The sequence below is a fragment of the Terrapene carolina genome, unplaced genomic scaffold (genome assembly GCF_002925995.2).
Source record: "Terrapene carolina triunguis isolate 2854851 unplaced genomic scaffold, T_m_triunguis-2.0 Scaffold93, whole genome shotgun sequence".
In the NCBI taxonomy this organism is placed as follows: Eukaryota; Metazoa; Chordata; order Testudines; family Emydidae; genus Terrapene; species Terrapene triunguis.
The window spans coordinates 18,395-35,171 of NW_020664444.1; the positions used below are offsets into that span (position 1 = coordinate 18,395).

At 42.5% G+C, this 16,777-nt stretch overlaps 1 protein-coding gene across 6 annotated transcripts in view; it reads right to left on the bottom strand.

The window, feature by feature from the left end:
• The window catches only part of UNKL (unk like zinc finger), a 121,656-nt gene that overhangs the window by 12,672 nt on the left and 92,207 nt on the right, over nucleotides 1-16,777 (bottom strand). For 5 of the 6 annotated variants that reach the window (XM_026650630.1, XM_026650631.1, XM_026650628.1 and 2 more), the window contains one exon: nucleotides 822-914. In XM_026650630.1, the coding sequence (XP_026506415.1) occupies nucleotides 822-914 (93 nt within the window). Of the gene's footprint in view, nucleotides 1-821; nucleotides 915-8,616; nucleotides 8,678-16,777 lie in introns of those variants that run through there. The other variant, XM_024215568.2, reaches the window with a different exon arrangement.

Sequence of the window (16,777 nt, forward strand, 5' to 3'; positions counted from 1 at the left end):
ATTTTCCCATTCTTTTTCTCCTTCCTTTTCTGCTTTCATCTAGAAAGGGTGGCATTTTAAAACTGTTTCTTCCTTGATGTTTTTCTCCCCTTCATCCTTCCTCCCAAGTTCTCTACCCCAATACTGCTCTTCCTCTGTGTTGTCTCTTCCTCTCCTTTCTCAGAACAGGCCAACTGGATGAAGTATTCTCAGTTCTAAGCAGGAAAGCAAATAATGTAGAGGAAAATGTAGATAGCCGGCAGTGAGCACTGTAAAACAAAGCCAGTCAGACCTTCAAATTAACTGGTCATTCCTTCTTTCAAATATGATTATTTTACTCATTTAATTCTTTGCATTGTTTCCTTTTAGTCACTCATTAAGGAAAAACAGAATCAACTTTTTTTAAATCAAGATGTTCAGATCCTGCTTACTTTGAACACTGCCTCTGATGAATCTCAATGTAACTCATAATCCTTGCACATATAATACAAACAGGAAGTTTAAAATATAAGGGAGCCAAGGTCTTGATTTTCCTGAGAAAGATACTGAACTTGGGACTGAGTTGGAAAACGAGTTTTCATTAAAGCAATCTTGTTCAAATTTCCCCCACTAAATAGAATTGTAGAATGATAGTCAAAGTTTCTGAATCTGAAATTGGATCCATGCAGGCAGAGTCAATTGCCAGATCAAGGCCAAAGTTTACAGTATGGCTGTCCACAACATTATGAGTTGCTATGTGAGTCTCAGCTGTAAGATAACTCTTCTGAAGAGTCTGATTGGGAAGAAAAAATACTTTATTTAAATACATGAAAATGGATAACTTTTGTAAACTGAGTTCTTACTTGTTAATCCAAGGTCACTGTTTTCTTGATCTTCTAATTCTTGATCTAAGGATGCAACATTTATATCACTAAAATGTAGATCTAAAGCAGAACCTGTTAAATACAATATTATGTTAATGAAAATGTATCTGAATTATTGATAAAACTGTTATGTTTCCTGGAGCTTCACAATATTATCTGGACCGTTATTATTATTATTATTATTATTTCTATTACAGTCATGCCTAGAGGACCCTAGAACAGGACCCCATTGTAGGAACTGTACAGACACATAATAAAGGAAAGTCCCTGGCTCTTGTAAGACAATGATTTTACCTCTCGTCTACTAGAAATTTTTTAGTATGTTAATCAACTAGTGCATAAAGGTGGGGAGGTTGGGGAGAGAGAGAGACACTCTGTTATGGATTAGAAATTAAGGAAGAGAAAAAAAGAGTAGTTAATCCTGCTGGGAAAGGGTTAAATACGTTCATTTGTCACCCCACCTGAATATATGAGAGGGGGCACTGGTACTCTGGGGCTGAACAGTCCTGATGGAGGAATAGTCCTATGACCAACCAAGTCCGGTGACAATGTTTGAACTGAAATTTGTGTTATTTTATGTCTATGTAAATGAAGCCAAATGGAAGAGGATGAGTTCAGACTGTGCAGTCTTATGGACTGTATTTCTACAGGAGGTTGGGAAAAGCATTTGTTCACATCGCCACCAAACCTTCCACTGTAAGATGAAAGAGAATGCATTTTGGTGTACAATGAAGTTGGATGCCAAACCTTGGAGTTTGTCCAATGTCACTCCTCCAGAGATGTATCCACTTTATGGGCATAAGGCAGCAAGACAGTCGTCTCCATGTATTAGCAGCTGGATTCTACTTCTACGAGTAGTTCCTTCACTCAAATTATTGCAGATGACTCAGTAAAAGAAGCCTGCCCCTTCAGTGTATTGTTTGTTACATCCACTGCTTTTTCTATACCTGGGTAATTAATTATTGTTTGTCACGGTCCAAATTTCTTGGTCAAGGTATAACCAAGGTCCAGACTCCAGAGAAAATAATACAAAAACAATAATAATGATAATAAATTCATGGAAGCCCATGACCGGTCTCTATTTTTTATTAAAAATACCCGGGGGGGGGGAGGGGGAAGAGACTAACAGTCTCCATCCTGCTGCCGAGGGTTGACTGCTGGCCGCTGCTCCGGCCACCGGCTGCTGTTCTAACGGCCAGGGCTGAAGCCGAAGAAGTCAAAAGCGTCTGGCAGTCTGGATTTGGCCAGAGGTCTGCCTATTGACTACCCCTGTTCTATAGTATCTCTGTGAGTAGAGTTGGAAAAGATGGACATAAAATAAGGGGAAATCATCAAGCTGTAAAAATCAGGTTGCTGTCTCTCTTCCCACTCATCTTTTTCCTGAATTCTCTCCCCCAGCTATACCTCATTTATCTCAGATAAATTCATGCTTTGGATGTCTCTGACTTGAGGGAAGTAGATGGTCTGGGGCCTTACATACGCAGCACAATTAGCAAAACTTTTGCTTCCTTGGTTCCTGATAGGTAGCATCGTCATGGTGCTTTGTCTCTTTGACTACAAAGGGAGGAGAAGGAACTATGGCAAACAGAATTACTGTGACTAACATTTCTTTCCAGATTCTAAAAGATCTCACCATTAAAATAATTTCCCTGGTCATCAATGTACATTTTCCTTTGATTATGCGGTCTTCCTTTGAGAATGCACCACAATTAATTTATCCCCCAATGCAGTCTCAAGCTAAAAATAAGTTTATTCACAATCCTGAAAAAAGATTACATTAAAACAGTGTATCACACAGCTTCACAATTCCACCTAATGGGACCTCACTGGGTAGGCAGAATGAGTGTTATACAAAAAATTCACTTTAGAAGATCTCACAAACTATAAGTCCAGCCTTGTCCTTCCTTAACTTCCTTGATTAAAAACTCTAGGTTCAAATCAGCATCTAAGCTCTCATGCTTCCTTCTCTCTCATCTCACTTACCCCTGGACTCCATGCAGATAGGCTCTACTCCTCTTCGGATTGTTAAGAGTCTCTTTTTGAACTCCCAAGTGTTATCTGGCATTAGCTTAGATACTATTAATGCCCTTCCTCTTAAACATCAAGAAGGCCAGCTCCTGGGTAGTCTTTATCAGTTTTAAACTACTTCTGATCATATTTTCCTGCTTATTTTATTGTCCCCCAAGACACACAAAAACATAACTTTAATAGTTCAATTAACTGGACCCCAGTTAGCAATTTCAGTGCACCATTTCCCCAAAAAGAAATGAATTATACCATCACTCAACAAAAAACAGAATTATCACATGCAAAAAAATTACTTATTTCTGTCAAATAGGAATTCTTTTGTGTTCTTTTCTATTCATTACAAAGCATTAAGAAAAAATTTCTGAAAGTGAGCAATATTAGGTTGTGGAACATAGTTTCCCTACAGATCTGGTGAAAAGGCCATCATTTGAATCTTTTAAAAATAAGCAAGACTAAACACTAGAAAATGATTGCGCGGAATAATCTTGCACTGACCTCCTAGAAATAATCCAACTGGTCTTTTCCATTTCTAACTTTTATGATCTCATAATTCTCTGTAATCTTTTCGCTGAAATTTATAGACTTCCTGTAGCACACTGAATCTATGCTATTATTGAGCCCCAGATCCCAGATGTTTTCTTTACATAATGCATTTTATATATAAAACAGTCTTATCTTCTTGCCTTAAAAAACAAAACAAAAAAAAAATCAGCCTGAGAAAGTAGATAAATATAATAAAAAAAGAAAATTCTGCCGCACTGTTGCACCTGCAGAATTTCACAAATGTATCTACCAAGACTTCTAAAACCTCAGGCACATTCTTAAATATTAATAAGAATTAATTATTGACAGCTGAGGCAAAATGCATCACTTGTTGCCTCATGTACATCAATTCGAAGTGTCCACCTGTTGCTAACATCTCAATGGAACATGAGTACCTGAAAAGAATGAAGCAACAAAGAAATAAGATGTCAGTCTTCAGAAAATAGTTATACAATATGTTACAGGGGAGATTTTCAAAAGGCACAAATGACAGTTAGGAACCTCGTTCCCATTTTTGCCTTTGAAAATCTCTTTCACATAAACACAGAACAATACTGTTCTTATAAAGCCAAGATACACGTAGCAGAAGTTGCTTAATTGGGGTGGCCTATTGTAATAGAATAGACTCCTATATTTACACCCTACACACTACTGTAATAATCTTTGTATAAAATATGCTTTGTAAGGTATCATTTGAAAAAACTGTTAATAATATCATAGTAAAATGTAGGAAAGTTGTAGAGAAGGTCCCTATTCCAGGGGAGGAGGAGAGCATCGCCCACGGACTGCTGTCCCATCCCCGCTCTGGAGCAGTAGCGTGAACATTTCTTGTTCAAGTGAGTGGCGAACACATCTGTGGACAGTGTCCCGCAACATCTGAATAGGTCATGAAGTATTGTTGAGTCCATTTCCAACTTGTGGTCGTGTGGGAATTTGCAACTGACTGTCCGCTATTGAATTTTGTGTGCCTGGGAGGTAAGCTGTAGACAGTAGGACGTCATGGGAGATGAACCAGTTCCATAGCCTCATTGCTTCCACAGAGAGGGAGGGAGATCTGGCTCCCCCATCACTTAATGTAGTTCAGACAGGCTATATTGTCCATTAGGATCTTCATATGGGATCCTTTCATCAGTGAGAGGAAATGGGCAGAGGTGATCCTGACTGCTCTTAGCTTGAGGAGACTGATGTGAAGAGATATCTCCATGGGCGACCACCTGCCTTGTGTCGTGAGGCCGTTTAGATTCACGCCCCCATCCTATTTGTGATGTGTCAGTGGTGAGAAGTAACGACAGTGGGGCTTGCAAAAGGAGGATCCCTTTCCAAACATTGGCAGGGTCCTTCCACCAGTCTATGGAGTTTTTGATCCTAGTGGGTGGTGACAGGGGCTTGTCTAGTCTGTGTCTGTTTGGTCTGTAAACTGAGCGGAACCACATTTGAAAGCATTTCATGTGAATCCTGGCATGTGGTATCACCACTGTGCTCACTGCCATATGCCTCGAGAGTTGGAGACTGAGTCTGACTGATATTTGCAGGCTGCTCTGAATGGTCTCTATGAGTGTGACCAAGGAGAGGAACCTGTGTTGAGGCAAGAGAGGTCTAGCCTGTAACGAGTCGAAGTCAGCACCTATTAATTCCAGCCATTGTACTGGAGTGAGGGTTGATTTCTGGGTGTTGATCTGTAGGCCAAGTTCCATAAACAAGTGCATTGCAGCTTTGGTGACTTGGTGAGCCTCTTGGAGGGATTGGGCTCTGAGGAGGCAGTCATCCAGGTATGGATAAATCATGATCCCTTTGGAGCGCAGGTGACTGGCCACCACTGAGAGGACCTTGGAAAATACTCTCAGGGTCGATGATAGGCTGAAGGGAATCACCCTGTGTTGGTGGTGTTCTTGGTCCACAGTGAATCTGAGAAATCATCTGAGAGTCGGCAGGACTGAAAATATGAAAACTGGTTTTCAACCTCTGATCTTCAGGACACTTATCTCCCTGTTCCAGTGCTGGAATGATCGTTGATAAGGTGACTATCTTGAACTTTTGAGCATTGACACACTTATTGAGAGTTCTCAGGTTTGGTATGGGTATCCAACCTCCCTTCCTTTTGAGTATTAGGAAATAATGAGAGTAGAACCCTTTGCCTCATAGATTTTGAGGTACCAGTTCTATGGCTCCTAACTGGAAAAGACCATCTACCTCTTATCGCAGTAAACTCTCATGAGAAGGGTCCCTGAAGAGGGATGGAGAAGGGAGGTAAAATGGATGGAGTACCCAGTTTGAACGATCTCAAAGACCCATCAGTCTAATGTTATGCGTTCCCAGGCACTGTGGAATGCTGCCAATCAGTGACCAAATGGGTGTAAAGCGATGGTCTGCTGAATTAGTTGGGCGGAGCGGTCTAACGGTGCCTTGACCCACCCGTCAAAACTGGTGTTTGGACGTAGAGGGCTGGGATGATGAAGATTGTGGGCCAGATGGTTTACGCTTGGGGAATTTGCCTTTCTTTCTCTGTGGCTCATAGTGGCATTGAGCCACGTACTGAGATGTGCGCAGTCTATGCTTGGATTGGGGACTGAACCCTCTTTTTTGTCCTGGCTTGTAGATGCCCAGCGACTGAAGAGTTGCCCTAGACTTTAATGCCTTAATACTTGTACTCACTTGAAACTCATCCTGATGGGCAGGATCCCCTCGGAGAATAACATGAGGGGGAAAGGAGTCCAGGAGAGCTGGCTGTATTTTAAAGAATCCTTATTGAGGTTGCAGGAACAAACCATCCCGATGTGTAGAAAGAATAGTAAATATGGCAGGCAAACAGCTTGGCTTAACAGTGAAATCCTTGCTGATCTTAAACACAAAAAAGAAGCTTACAAGAAGTGGAAAATTGGACAAATGACCAGGGAGGAGTATAAAAATATTGCTCAGGCATGCAGGAGTGAAATCAGGAAGGCCAAATCACACTTGGAGTTGCAGCTAGCAAGGGATGTTAAGAGTAACAAGAAGGGTTTCTACAGGTATGTTAGCAACAAGAAGAAGGTCAAGGAAAGTGTGGGCCCCTTACTGAATGGGGGAGGCAACCTAGTGACAGAGGATGTGGAAAAAACTAAAGTACTCAATGCTTTTTTTGCCTCTCTCTTCACGAACAAGGTCAGCTCCCAGACAACTGCACTGGGCAGCACAGTATGGGGAGGAGGTGACCAGCCCTCTGTGGAGAAAGAAGTGGTTCAGGACTATTTAGAAAAGCTGGATGAGCACAAGTCCATGGGGCCGGATGCATTGCATCTGAGGGTGCTAAAGGAGTTGGTGGATGTGATTGCAGAGCCATTGGCCATTATCTTTGAAAACTCATGGCAATTGGGGGAGGTCCCGGATGACTGGAAAAAGGCTAATGTAGTGCCCATCTTTAAAAAAGGGAAGGAGGAGGATCTGGGGAACTACAGGCCAGTCAGCCTCACCTCAGTCCCTGGAAAAATCATGGAGCAGGTCCTCAAGGAATCAATTTTGAAGCACTTAGAGGAGAGGAAAGTGATCAGGAACAGTCAGCATGGATTCACCAAGGGCAAGTCATGCCTGACTAACCTAACTGCCTTCTATGATGAGATAACTGGCTCTGTGGATGAGGGAAAAGCAGTGTACGTGTTATTCCTTGACTTTAGCAAAGCTTTTGATACAATCACTCACAGTATTCTTGCCAGCAAGTTACAGAAGTATGGGCTGGATGAATGGACTATAAGGTGGATAGAAAACTGGCTAGATCTTCGGGCTCAACGGGTAGTGATCACTGGCTCCATGTCTAGTTGGCAGCCGATATCAAATGGAGTGCCCCAAGGGTTGGTCCTGGGGCCGGTTTTGTTCAATATCTCCATTAATGATCTGGGGGATGGCATGGATTGCACCCTCAGCAAGTTTGCAGATGACACTAAACTGGGAGGAGTGGTAGATATGCTGGAGGGTAGGGACAGGATACAGAGGGACCTAGACAAATTAGAGGATTGGACCAAAAGAAATCTGATGAGGTTCAACAAGGACAAGTGCAGAGTCCTGCACTTAGGACGAAAGAATCCCATGCACTGCTACAGACTAGGGACCGAGGGGTTAGGAAGCAGTTCTGCAGAAAAGGACCTAGGGGTTACAGTGGACGAGAAGCTGGATATGAGTCAACAGCGTGCCCTTGTTGCCAAGAAGGCTAACGGCATTTTGGGCTGTATAAGTAGGAGCATTGCCAGCAGATCGAGGGACGTGATCATTCCCCTCTATTCGGCATTGGTGAGGCCTCATCTGCAGTGCTGTGTTGAGTTTTGAGCCCCACACTACAAGAAGGATGTGGAAAAATTGGAAAGAGTCCAGCGGAGGGCAACAAAAATGATTAGGGGGCTGGAGCACATGACTTATGAGGAGAGGCTGAGGGAACTGGGATTATTTAGTCTGTAGAAGAGAAGGATGAGGGGGGATTTGACAGCTGCTTTCAACTACCTGAAAGGGGGTTCCAAAGAGGATGGATCTAGACTGTTCTCAGTGGTACCAGATGACAGAACAAGGAGTAATGGTCTCAAGTTGCAGTGGGGGAGGTTTAGGTTGGATATTAGGAAAACAAATTTTCACTAGGAGGATGATGAAGCACTGGAATGGTTACTTAAGGAGTTGGTGGAATATCCTTCTTTAGAGGTTTTTATGGTCAGGCTTGACAAAGTCCTGGCTGGGATGATTTAGTTGGGGATTGGATTGGGGTTGGACTAGATGACATCCTGAGGTCCCTTCCAACCCTGATATTCTATGATTCTATGAAACCTCTTTGTCGTTAAATAAACTTTTTTTGTTCTCTAAATCTGTGTGAGTAACTCCATTTAAGGTGGCAAGTTGATGTATATTGTTTCCTTTCAGGGACAACAGACCTTTGTTATGTGAACTGTTTAGGAGAGGGTTGGACAAGCGCACTATAGAATACACATTTTGGGGGAGAAAATCTGGGACTGAGAGTGTGTTGGGGTCACTCTGCATGTAGTAACTAAGGCTGGTGGAAGCCAGAGTGTGACTGAAGTGTGCTGGCAGGCTTCAGCTATACAGATACTCAGGGCATGACTTGCTTGCGGGAAGGCTGTTTGTGAGCGGCCCAGGTGGGAGCTACATCAGAAAGGCATTATAAGGCACCCAAGGTTGCAGGGCAAGGGCGATAGTCCCTCAGTGGTCTGGACTCCACCGAGAAAGGTCATACCTATTGTCATGTTTCAGTGAATTTTCTGTTTTCCAAAGATAGTGCCGGTAAAGCTTAGACGTTCCACGACAGATTCTGCAGAGATCAGAAATTCTGCATTGAACAAGAAATCCCAATTATATTCAGTGGGAAGGGCTGTACCTTATTTCTCAATTAACCAACATTATTACTGTTACTACTAAGCAGCAATTCTTCCCAGTGAACAACACTGGAGATTAGTTCCCTCAGAAGCATTCCTATTAAGTGGATTTTCCTGACTGGAGCTAAGTTAAAGAGAGTGCATTCTATATTTCATTTTTCCCAGTATATAAAAAAGTATAATACATGCACCTGTGCATTATTAAAAACCATAAAGCAGAATACCATGATGTGCTGCAGTGTCATCCAAAGCTACAGTACTCATCTTTCATGTAAATTACTTAGGGTGGATTTTACCGATATTAATGTTCATAAACAGCAAATACTGAAGATGCACAGCAACTATTCCTCAAAGTTTAATCACTTGGCTAGTTTAATATTTCCCCCTCAAAATACCAAAATGAATTAGAGGAAGATCATGAACCCTAATTAGCCATATTTGATTGAATTTTTTTGTTAAATTAGAATAGTAACCAAACCACCCTAGTCTTGCAAGCTTACAGAGATAGAGGCGAGAAGATGTTATATTTATATAATTCACAACTTTTAGTTTAAAACCAAGATCGCTCAAAGTTAGAGCTTTGTGGCAAACACCAGCATAAAGCACACTCATAGGGCAAAGTTACATATCACTTAAATAACTGGGTTTTCTAATGGGTTGTCTTGACAGTGACAGAAATAGAGCACATTATTTTCACTGCACTCATACACATACACACAAGGCATAGCTATCACAACTCCGGCAATTATATTCACACATGCCAGTAATTCAAGAGGCTAAGTCCTTGCTTTAGAGAGAGAGAAGGCAATAAGTCACTGTAAACACAGCAATGTATGCATAAAAGAGATCCCAGTTAGCCCAATTCTACTGATTCTGTTAACAGACACAGCTGAAACTTCAGTACATTTTTTTTATATATGCAAAAACACACACACACCATAAGAATATTTTACAGTAAGAGAAGCAACATTCTGCTTACCTCAACACCTAATTCAACTGGAACATCAAAAATAATCAAATACAGTATATCATGAAAAGCCCAGATTTGTCATTGTGCTTTGCAACATCTGTCCAGCTTCTCATGCCAATAAAGTATTATTTAAAATGCTATATTTCATTTTCAAATATTTTGTTCAATTTTGATCTTTTTAATATTTTAATTTTTAAATTAAAGCAAATTTACTACACTGGTATGTATTTTACTGTCATATTAATAACATTACATTACATCCAACCAACCAAAATATTTCAGCTAGAATATCTTTCTTAGTAAAATATGATTTACTTGAATATTGCCAAATTTAAACACTGGTTATGAAAACTTAAATTATATTTCTATTACTTTTATTTTAAAATAATCAGAAATAAGACTGACCAGGATTTGCAATCTTAAACAATCTGCAATTTAAGAATAGCTTAAAATCACTTATTTTCAGTTGTATCTCAGAGCTCATTAAATATGTTTTTTAGAAAAACAACTATGCACTTATTATAAAGTCGGTGAAAACATCTTCCATTTAATATTCTTCATTGATTTCTCAACGGAAAGAAATCAGATGCCTAACTTACCCTCTCTGTAAGTGCTGACTCACTTGTCTGCAGTCTCCTGGTCTCTGGTACATACAAATTTAAACCGAATTGTTCAGATGCACCAGCTAATCACAGCAACTCCCTAATCACATGCCCTAAATCACAGAATCTGCCAATGAATGCAATATGCAATGTGCCTGTAGCTGTGTTGGTCCCAGGATATTAGAGACTAGGTGGGTGAGTTAATATCTTTTATTGAACCAACTTCTGTTGGTGAGAGAGACAAGCTTTCAACCTGACACAGAGTTGAAGAATCAGCTTGTCTCTCTCTTGTATTACCTCACCCACTTCGTCTCTCTAATGAATGCAATACACTGTTCCTATTCTATCACATTATACAACAGCCATATAGCCAGTTCTTCATGAATGTGTATTTACTCTGAAAAGAATGTAATGCATTTAGAAAACAAATGAATAATGTCTATAAAGGTTATATACTTTTGTGGATGAGTGGAACATAAAGTTAAAAACAATAAAGAATGCTTTGTTTTCAAAAATACCCAATTTACAACAAAACAATTGTGAATACTTTGAGCTGTTAACTTATACATAGAGATACAGTTTTTCACTTATAAAAGTAAGTTAAAAATTTGGTGAAACCATTTAAATTTCAGATTTGTTTTGTTCTTTTTTACATCAATCTTCATCCCCACAAACATCAGAAAAAGTGTTTGGCATGAAAACTTAATCATTGCCACTCTAAACTGCAAGATGAAACAGAACCCTATTAAGGTTACCTCAAACACCCACCCTTGACTGGATTGGCAAATTAATTACTCACCCTGCATCTGCCCCATTCCCATTGCCACTGAGAACTAGGTTGGAAAGGATCTGAATAATTCTCCATCACCCAACATGAAAACCCCAGCAGGGAGCAAAAGTAAGAATCCAATGTTCAGATACAGCACTTCTGCCCTATAACAAAGCAAGCTGTTACTTGGAATAAAGAAAGGGTCTGGGGGGGAAAATGTCAGCTGCAGTTTAAAGAGGAAGTTATTCACCTTGTGCAGTAATGATGGTTCTTCGAGATGTGTGTCCCTATGGGTGCTCCGCTGTAAGTGTATCTGCGTCCCTGCACCTCTAATCAGATATTTTAGGTAGCAGTGTCTGTTCAGCCCACATGTGTTCTCCCTCCCTTGTGGTCTGCCTTGAGACGATCTAGCACTGCATGGGCGAACCCCCTCAGTTCCTCCTCTACTGCAGAGCCCCTTATGCAGAACTCTGAAATAGAGGGGAGGAGAGTGGGTTATGGAGCATCCATAGGGACACACATCTCAAAGAACCATTGTTATTGCACAAGGTGAGTAACTTCCTCTTCTTCAAGTACAGTACCTATGGGTGCTCCACTGTAGGTGACTTCAGAGTAGTATCCCCCATGGAGGGCTGGGGCTTCGGAGTGGAGTCTGTTACTACGGAGAATACTGTGGAGCTGAAGATGGTATCAGAGGCCAAACCTCTAGTGATCACATAATGTTCTGTGAAAGTGTAGGCAGAGGCCCAAGTTGCTGCTCTGCAGATTTCCGAGATAGGGACATCTTTAAGGAATGAGAGAGAGGTAGAAATTGACCTTGTGGAGTGAGTACGGATTCCAAACAGAGGCAACAGATTGCACTCTTGATAACAGTGATTAATGCAATCCAAGACTCATTTGGATAGTCTTTAAGCTGATATCGCGGAGCCTTTGGCTCTTTCCGTGAATGAAAGGCATAGCTTAGGGGACTTCCTGAAGTCTTTAGTCCTGTAGAATGCTAGTGCTTTTCTAACATCTAGCATATGCAGAATCGCCTCCCTGTTGTCACGATGTGGTTTTTGGAAAAAAACAGGAAGATGAATCTGTTGATTCATATGGAAAGTGGAGGCAATTTTAGGGAGAAACTTGCGATGTGGCCTCAGAGTTACTTTGTCTTCAAAAAAAGACAGTGTATGGTGGGTGTGCCATTAGGGCTGCTATTTCTCCTATGCGCCTAGCTGAGGTGATGGCAATTAGAAATGCTGTCTTCAGGGACAGGTGTAAGAGCGAGCAAGTTGCCATGGGCTCAAAGGGAGGTCTAGTCAAAGCTCTGAGAACAAGGTTAAGATCCCAGGTTGGAGCAGGTGGTCTCACATGCGGGAAGAGATTTCCAGTGCCCTTAAGGAATCTATGCATCAGCAGGTGAGTGAACACCGAGTAGCTATCTACCTGATGGTGGAAAGCCGTTATGGCTGCAAGACGTACCTTAAGGGAGCTGAGTTAGAGTTCTGACTTCTTGAGGACTAAAATGTAGTCTAAAATGAGAGTGAGGGAAGACAAGGTTGGGTCTGTGTGCTAGAATGACACCAAACTTGGAATCGTTTCCATTTTTGTAGGTAAGTACGTCAAGCGCTTGACTTTCGGCTGTGCAGCAACACGTCTTTCACCTTGTCAGACAATTCTACTTCTAAATCTTGGAACCAAGAAGGAGCCAAGCCTGGAGGCGGAGGACCTGCAGGTTGGGGTGAAGGATCAGCCCACTGCTTTGAGCGAGCAGGTGGGGAATGAGCCAAAGACAAACCGGAGGACATAGTGCCATCTGTGTCAGATAAGGGAACCAGACCTGTGTATGCCAGCAGTGGGCAATCAGAATAACCCTCACTTTGTCTCGTCAAATTTTCAACAGGACCTTGGACAGAAGAGGAAATGGAGGAAAGGCATACAAAAGGACCCTGTCCCATGAGAGGATGAGAGCATCTTCCAGTGAATGTTTCCCCAGGCCAGTCCTGGAGCAGTAACTAGGACATTTCCTGTTCCAGTAAGTAGTGAAGAGATCCATAGTTGGAGTTCCTCAATGGGTGAATATGTCTCAAAGCACCTTTGAGTTCAGTTCCCATTTGTGGTCGTGAAAAAAGTTCCAACTGAGGCTGTCAGCTGTCACATTCTGTATCCCTGGTAGATAGACAGCTGAGATGAGCACATTGTGATGGATGCACCAATTCCAAAGTTTGAATGTTTCCACGCAGAGGGAGGAAGATCTGGCACCCTCCTGGCAATTTATGTAAGACATATAGGTCATATTGTCTGCCATAACTTTTGGGTGGGTATTCTTCATGAAAGGCAGAAAGTGTGCACAGCATTCCTGATGGCCTTTAGTTCCAAGAGATTGATATGGAGGGTTGCTTCTGTGGAAGACTGCTTGCCTTGAACCTTGTGGCCTATTAGGGAAGCATCTGTCATTAGAGTCAGCATTGGTAGCGGTTGCACAAATGGAGCACTTGCTCAGACATTGGATGGGTCTTTCCACCAGTTCAGGGAATGCCTTACTGTGGAAGGCTGTGATAGCATTTTGGTTAGTCTGTCCCTGTTTGGGGAATAGACAGAAGTGAGCCACATCTGAAGACACATCATGAATATGCAGGAATTAGGGGGTGACAAAGGTGCATGCTGGCATATGAACTGGCAGCTGCAGGCAGTTCCTGGCTAATGTTTGAGGGTTGGCCTGGACTGTCTCTATGAGACTCCAAAAGGTGGTGAATCTGTGTAGCAGGAGAAATGCTCTCGCTTGTGCTGCATCGAGGTTGGCGCCGATAAACTCCAGACAAGGCACTGGTGTCTCTAGGCAGTGTGGCAGAGCTCATAGCAGAGGCACCCTGATGCTTATGGGTACTACGCTTCAGAGCTGCCGGTACCGAGGTGGCTAATCGCACTAGGGAACCCCTCTGGCTGGCCAATGACTCTGTTGGGGGGCTTGGAGCCCTTTATGGGTGGAATCTGCTGGTCTTTTCCATGACCCTACCCCCTTTGAAATTCAAGGCTCCAGAGATGATCTGGGGTCTGCACTGGTGTCCCCTGCAGGCTGACCTGCCTTCTCCATAAGGAAGAGTTTTAACTTCAGCTCCCAATTCTTGCAAGACCTCAGCTTTTGCTGGTTGCAGAGAGAGCACTTCTAAGAGATATGGGACTCTCCCAGGCACTGGACATAGTGAGAGTTTCTGTCCGTTACAGGAATCAACTCCTTGTGGAAGAGGCACCTCTTGAAGCTGGGGAAGCCTGGCATGCCCCCCCCCTCACCCCCCGGGGTGTGTGTCACCCTCTAGCAGTGAGAAATGCAGAAGAAAGTTATTCTTTCCTCTTCTTTTCTTTTTTAAATTTAAAGAACTTAGAAAGTCTTCTAAACATCCCCACCCCCGGGGGGGGGAATCCACCCAGACAGGGCAGGCAATGTAAACTAAAGTTATTTTTCTTTTCTTTTTTTCTTTATCCCAACAGGGTAAAAAGGAAACACTAACTATTAAGGAGAACAAAGGAAACAAAAACAACCACTACTTATGCTAATGATGCAGATAAGGAAGGGACAACTTCTCACCCCATCCAAGGCCAAAGGCGGGCCAGAAGGAACTGAGGGAAGGTTCACCTGCACACTGATAGATAGCATTGAGGCAGACTATGAGGGACGGTAAGCGCATATGCAGGCTGAACAGACACTGCTACCTAAAATCTCTGATTAGAGGTGTAGGGGCACAGATACACCTACAGTGGAGCACCCATAGGGGCACTACTCAAAGAAGAAGTTAGAGTTGTTTTCCCCATCTGCATTTTGTTGGGGCCCTGAGCTTGAAGCTGCGAGAAAAGGGACTGCCAGAGTTCCCCTTACCTTTAGTCCTGACCAACTGGGTTTCATGCTGAGAAAAACAACAGCAACAGCCCTGTGAAGTTTTATCCCCTTACCTGAAGGATGGATGTAGGCAGGGCCGGATTAAGATCTTTAGAGATCCTAAGCACTGAAAAGATTATGGTGCCCCCCCAAATGTAATTCAAAATAAAAACAATACTATACTGTAAAATAAAAGCCCCACATCAATTCCCCCCCCGCCGCCCACCGGTAGCCCACCCGATCAGCGCCTCCCCATCCCTCCCGATCAGCTGTTTCGTGGCATGCAGAGGCTCTGGGAGGGGGAGGAGGGAGGAGCGAGGGCATGGCAGGCTCAGGGTAGGGTGTGGGAAGGGGTGGAGTGGGGGCAGGGCCTGTGGCAGTGCCAGGGGTTGAGCAGAGAGCACCCCCCGGCACATTGGAAAGTTGGCACCTTTAGCTCCAGCCCTGGAGTCGGTGCCTATACAAGGAGCCGCATATTAACTTCTGAAGAGCCGCATGTGGCTCCGGAGCCACAGGTTGGCCACCCCTGCCTTAACTGAATAAACTCATGGGGATTTATATTGCTTGCATTTTGGGATACTACTCTGTGTTTTAGTCTTTGTCCCTTATGCTATAATATCATCTGTAGTTCACTACTCTGTGTCAACAGCTCTTGTCAAGCCTGAAATACTCACTGCACCTAATACTGTTGTTATAATCTGTATATAAAAGATGTCATGTAAGGGTATAGTTGGAAAATTAATAACTCACTGAACATTAATATTCTTGAATGCTGTATGCACCGGGTGTGTACAAAGGATTATGAATACATGTTAGCATTATGTTCTTAAAATGTGTTTGGCAAGCAATGCATGAGCCCAGTTTGCCCTAGACAAAAGAAAGTACATTTGTCTCAGGCAGAGACAATGACGGTCCATTTACATAAAAGGTAAACAAGCTATCAAGCTGGGGAGAAATTAGTATGGCAGCTATGCCCCCAACAGGAGAGAAAAACTTTATCTGGGCTATAATCACAGGGGGTCTGAACTTCAAATGATAAGTAATTGAATCAATTGATTGCATATAATATTAAGCAACAGAGGGTCCTGTGGCACCTTTAAGACTAACAGATGTATTGGAGCATAAGCTTTCATGGGTGAATGCCCACTTCCCATGCGTCTGACGAAGTGGGCATTCACCCACGAAAGCTTATGCTCCAATACATCTGTTAGTCTTAAAGGTGCCACGGGACCCTCTGTTGCTTTTTACAGATCCAGACTAATACGGCTACCCCTCTGATATAATATTACTGTATTATAAAAGTGTGTCAATTAAGGTCTTATGAAAGCTAAAGACACATTGGAGAGTAATATCACTGTGAAATGTATGTACTATATTAACACTATAGGAGGAAATATGGATACTTAATTATATTATGCTTTAAAATCTGTGACCAAACACAGGGAGAAATAACTCCCTTAACTCCTATCTGGGAGAAAACCTATCTACCTGTCTCCAATGAAATTAAGCAAGGTATGACCAAAAACAATGGAAGCCCCATTTACATATGAATCAGCAGGGGGCTGGGAAGCCCACAGGAAGAGAAGGACAGCATGAGGTCATCCGGACAAAACAGTTAAGTTTGGGAAGATATAAGGAGAGAGGAGAAGCCATCTTGGACACAAGAGGCCAGAGCTCTCGCAAGCTGATAACGACGGGTCCATCTAACAAGGGGGCTAAAGTCTCTGGGAATGGAAGATTGGTAAGGATCTTGAACAAAGACTGTAGCTTGTTAAGTTAGGTCTTAGCAATTAGAAAGCATATTTTTACTTTTGTTTGTAACCCT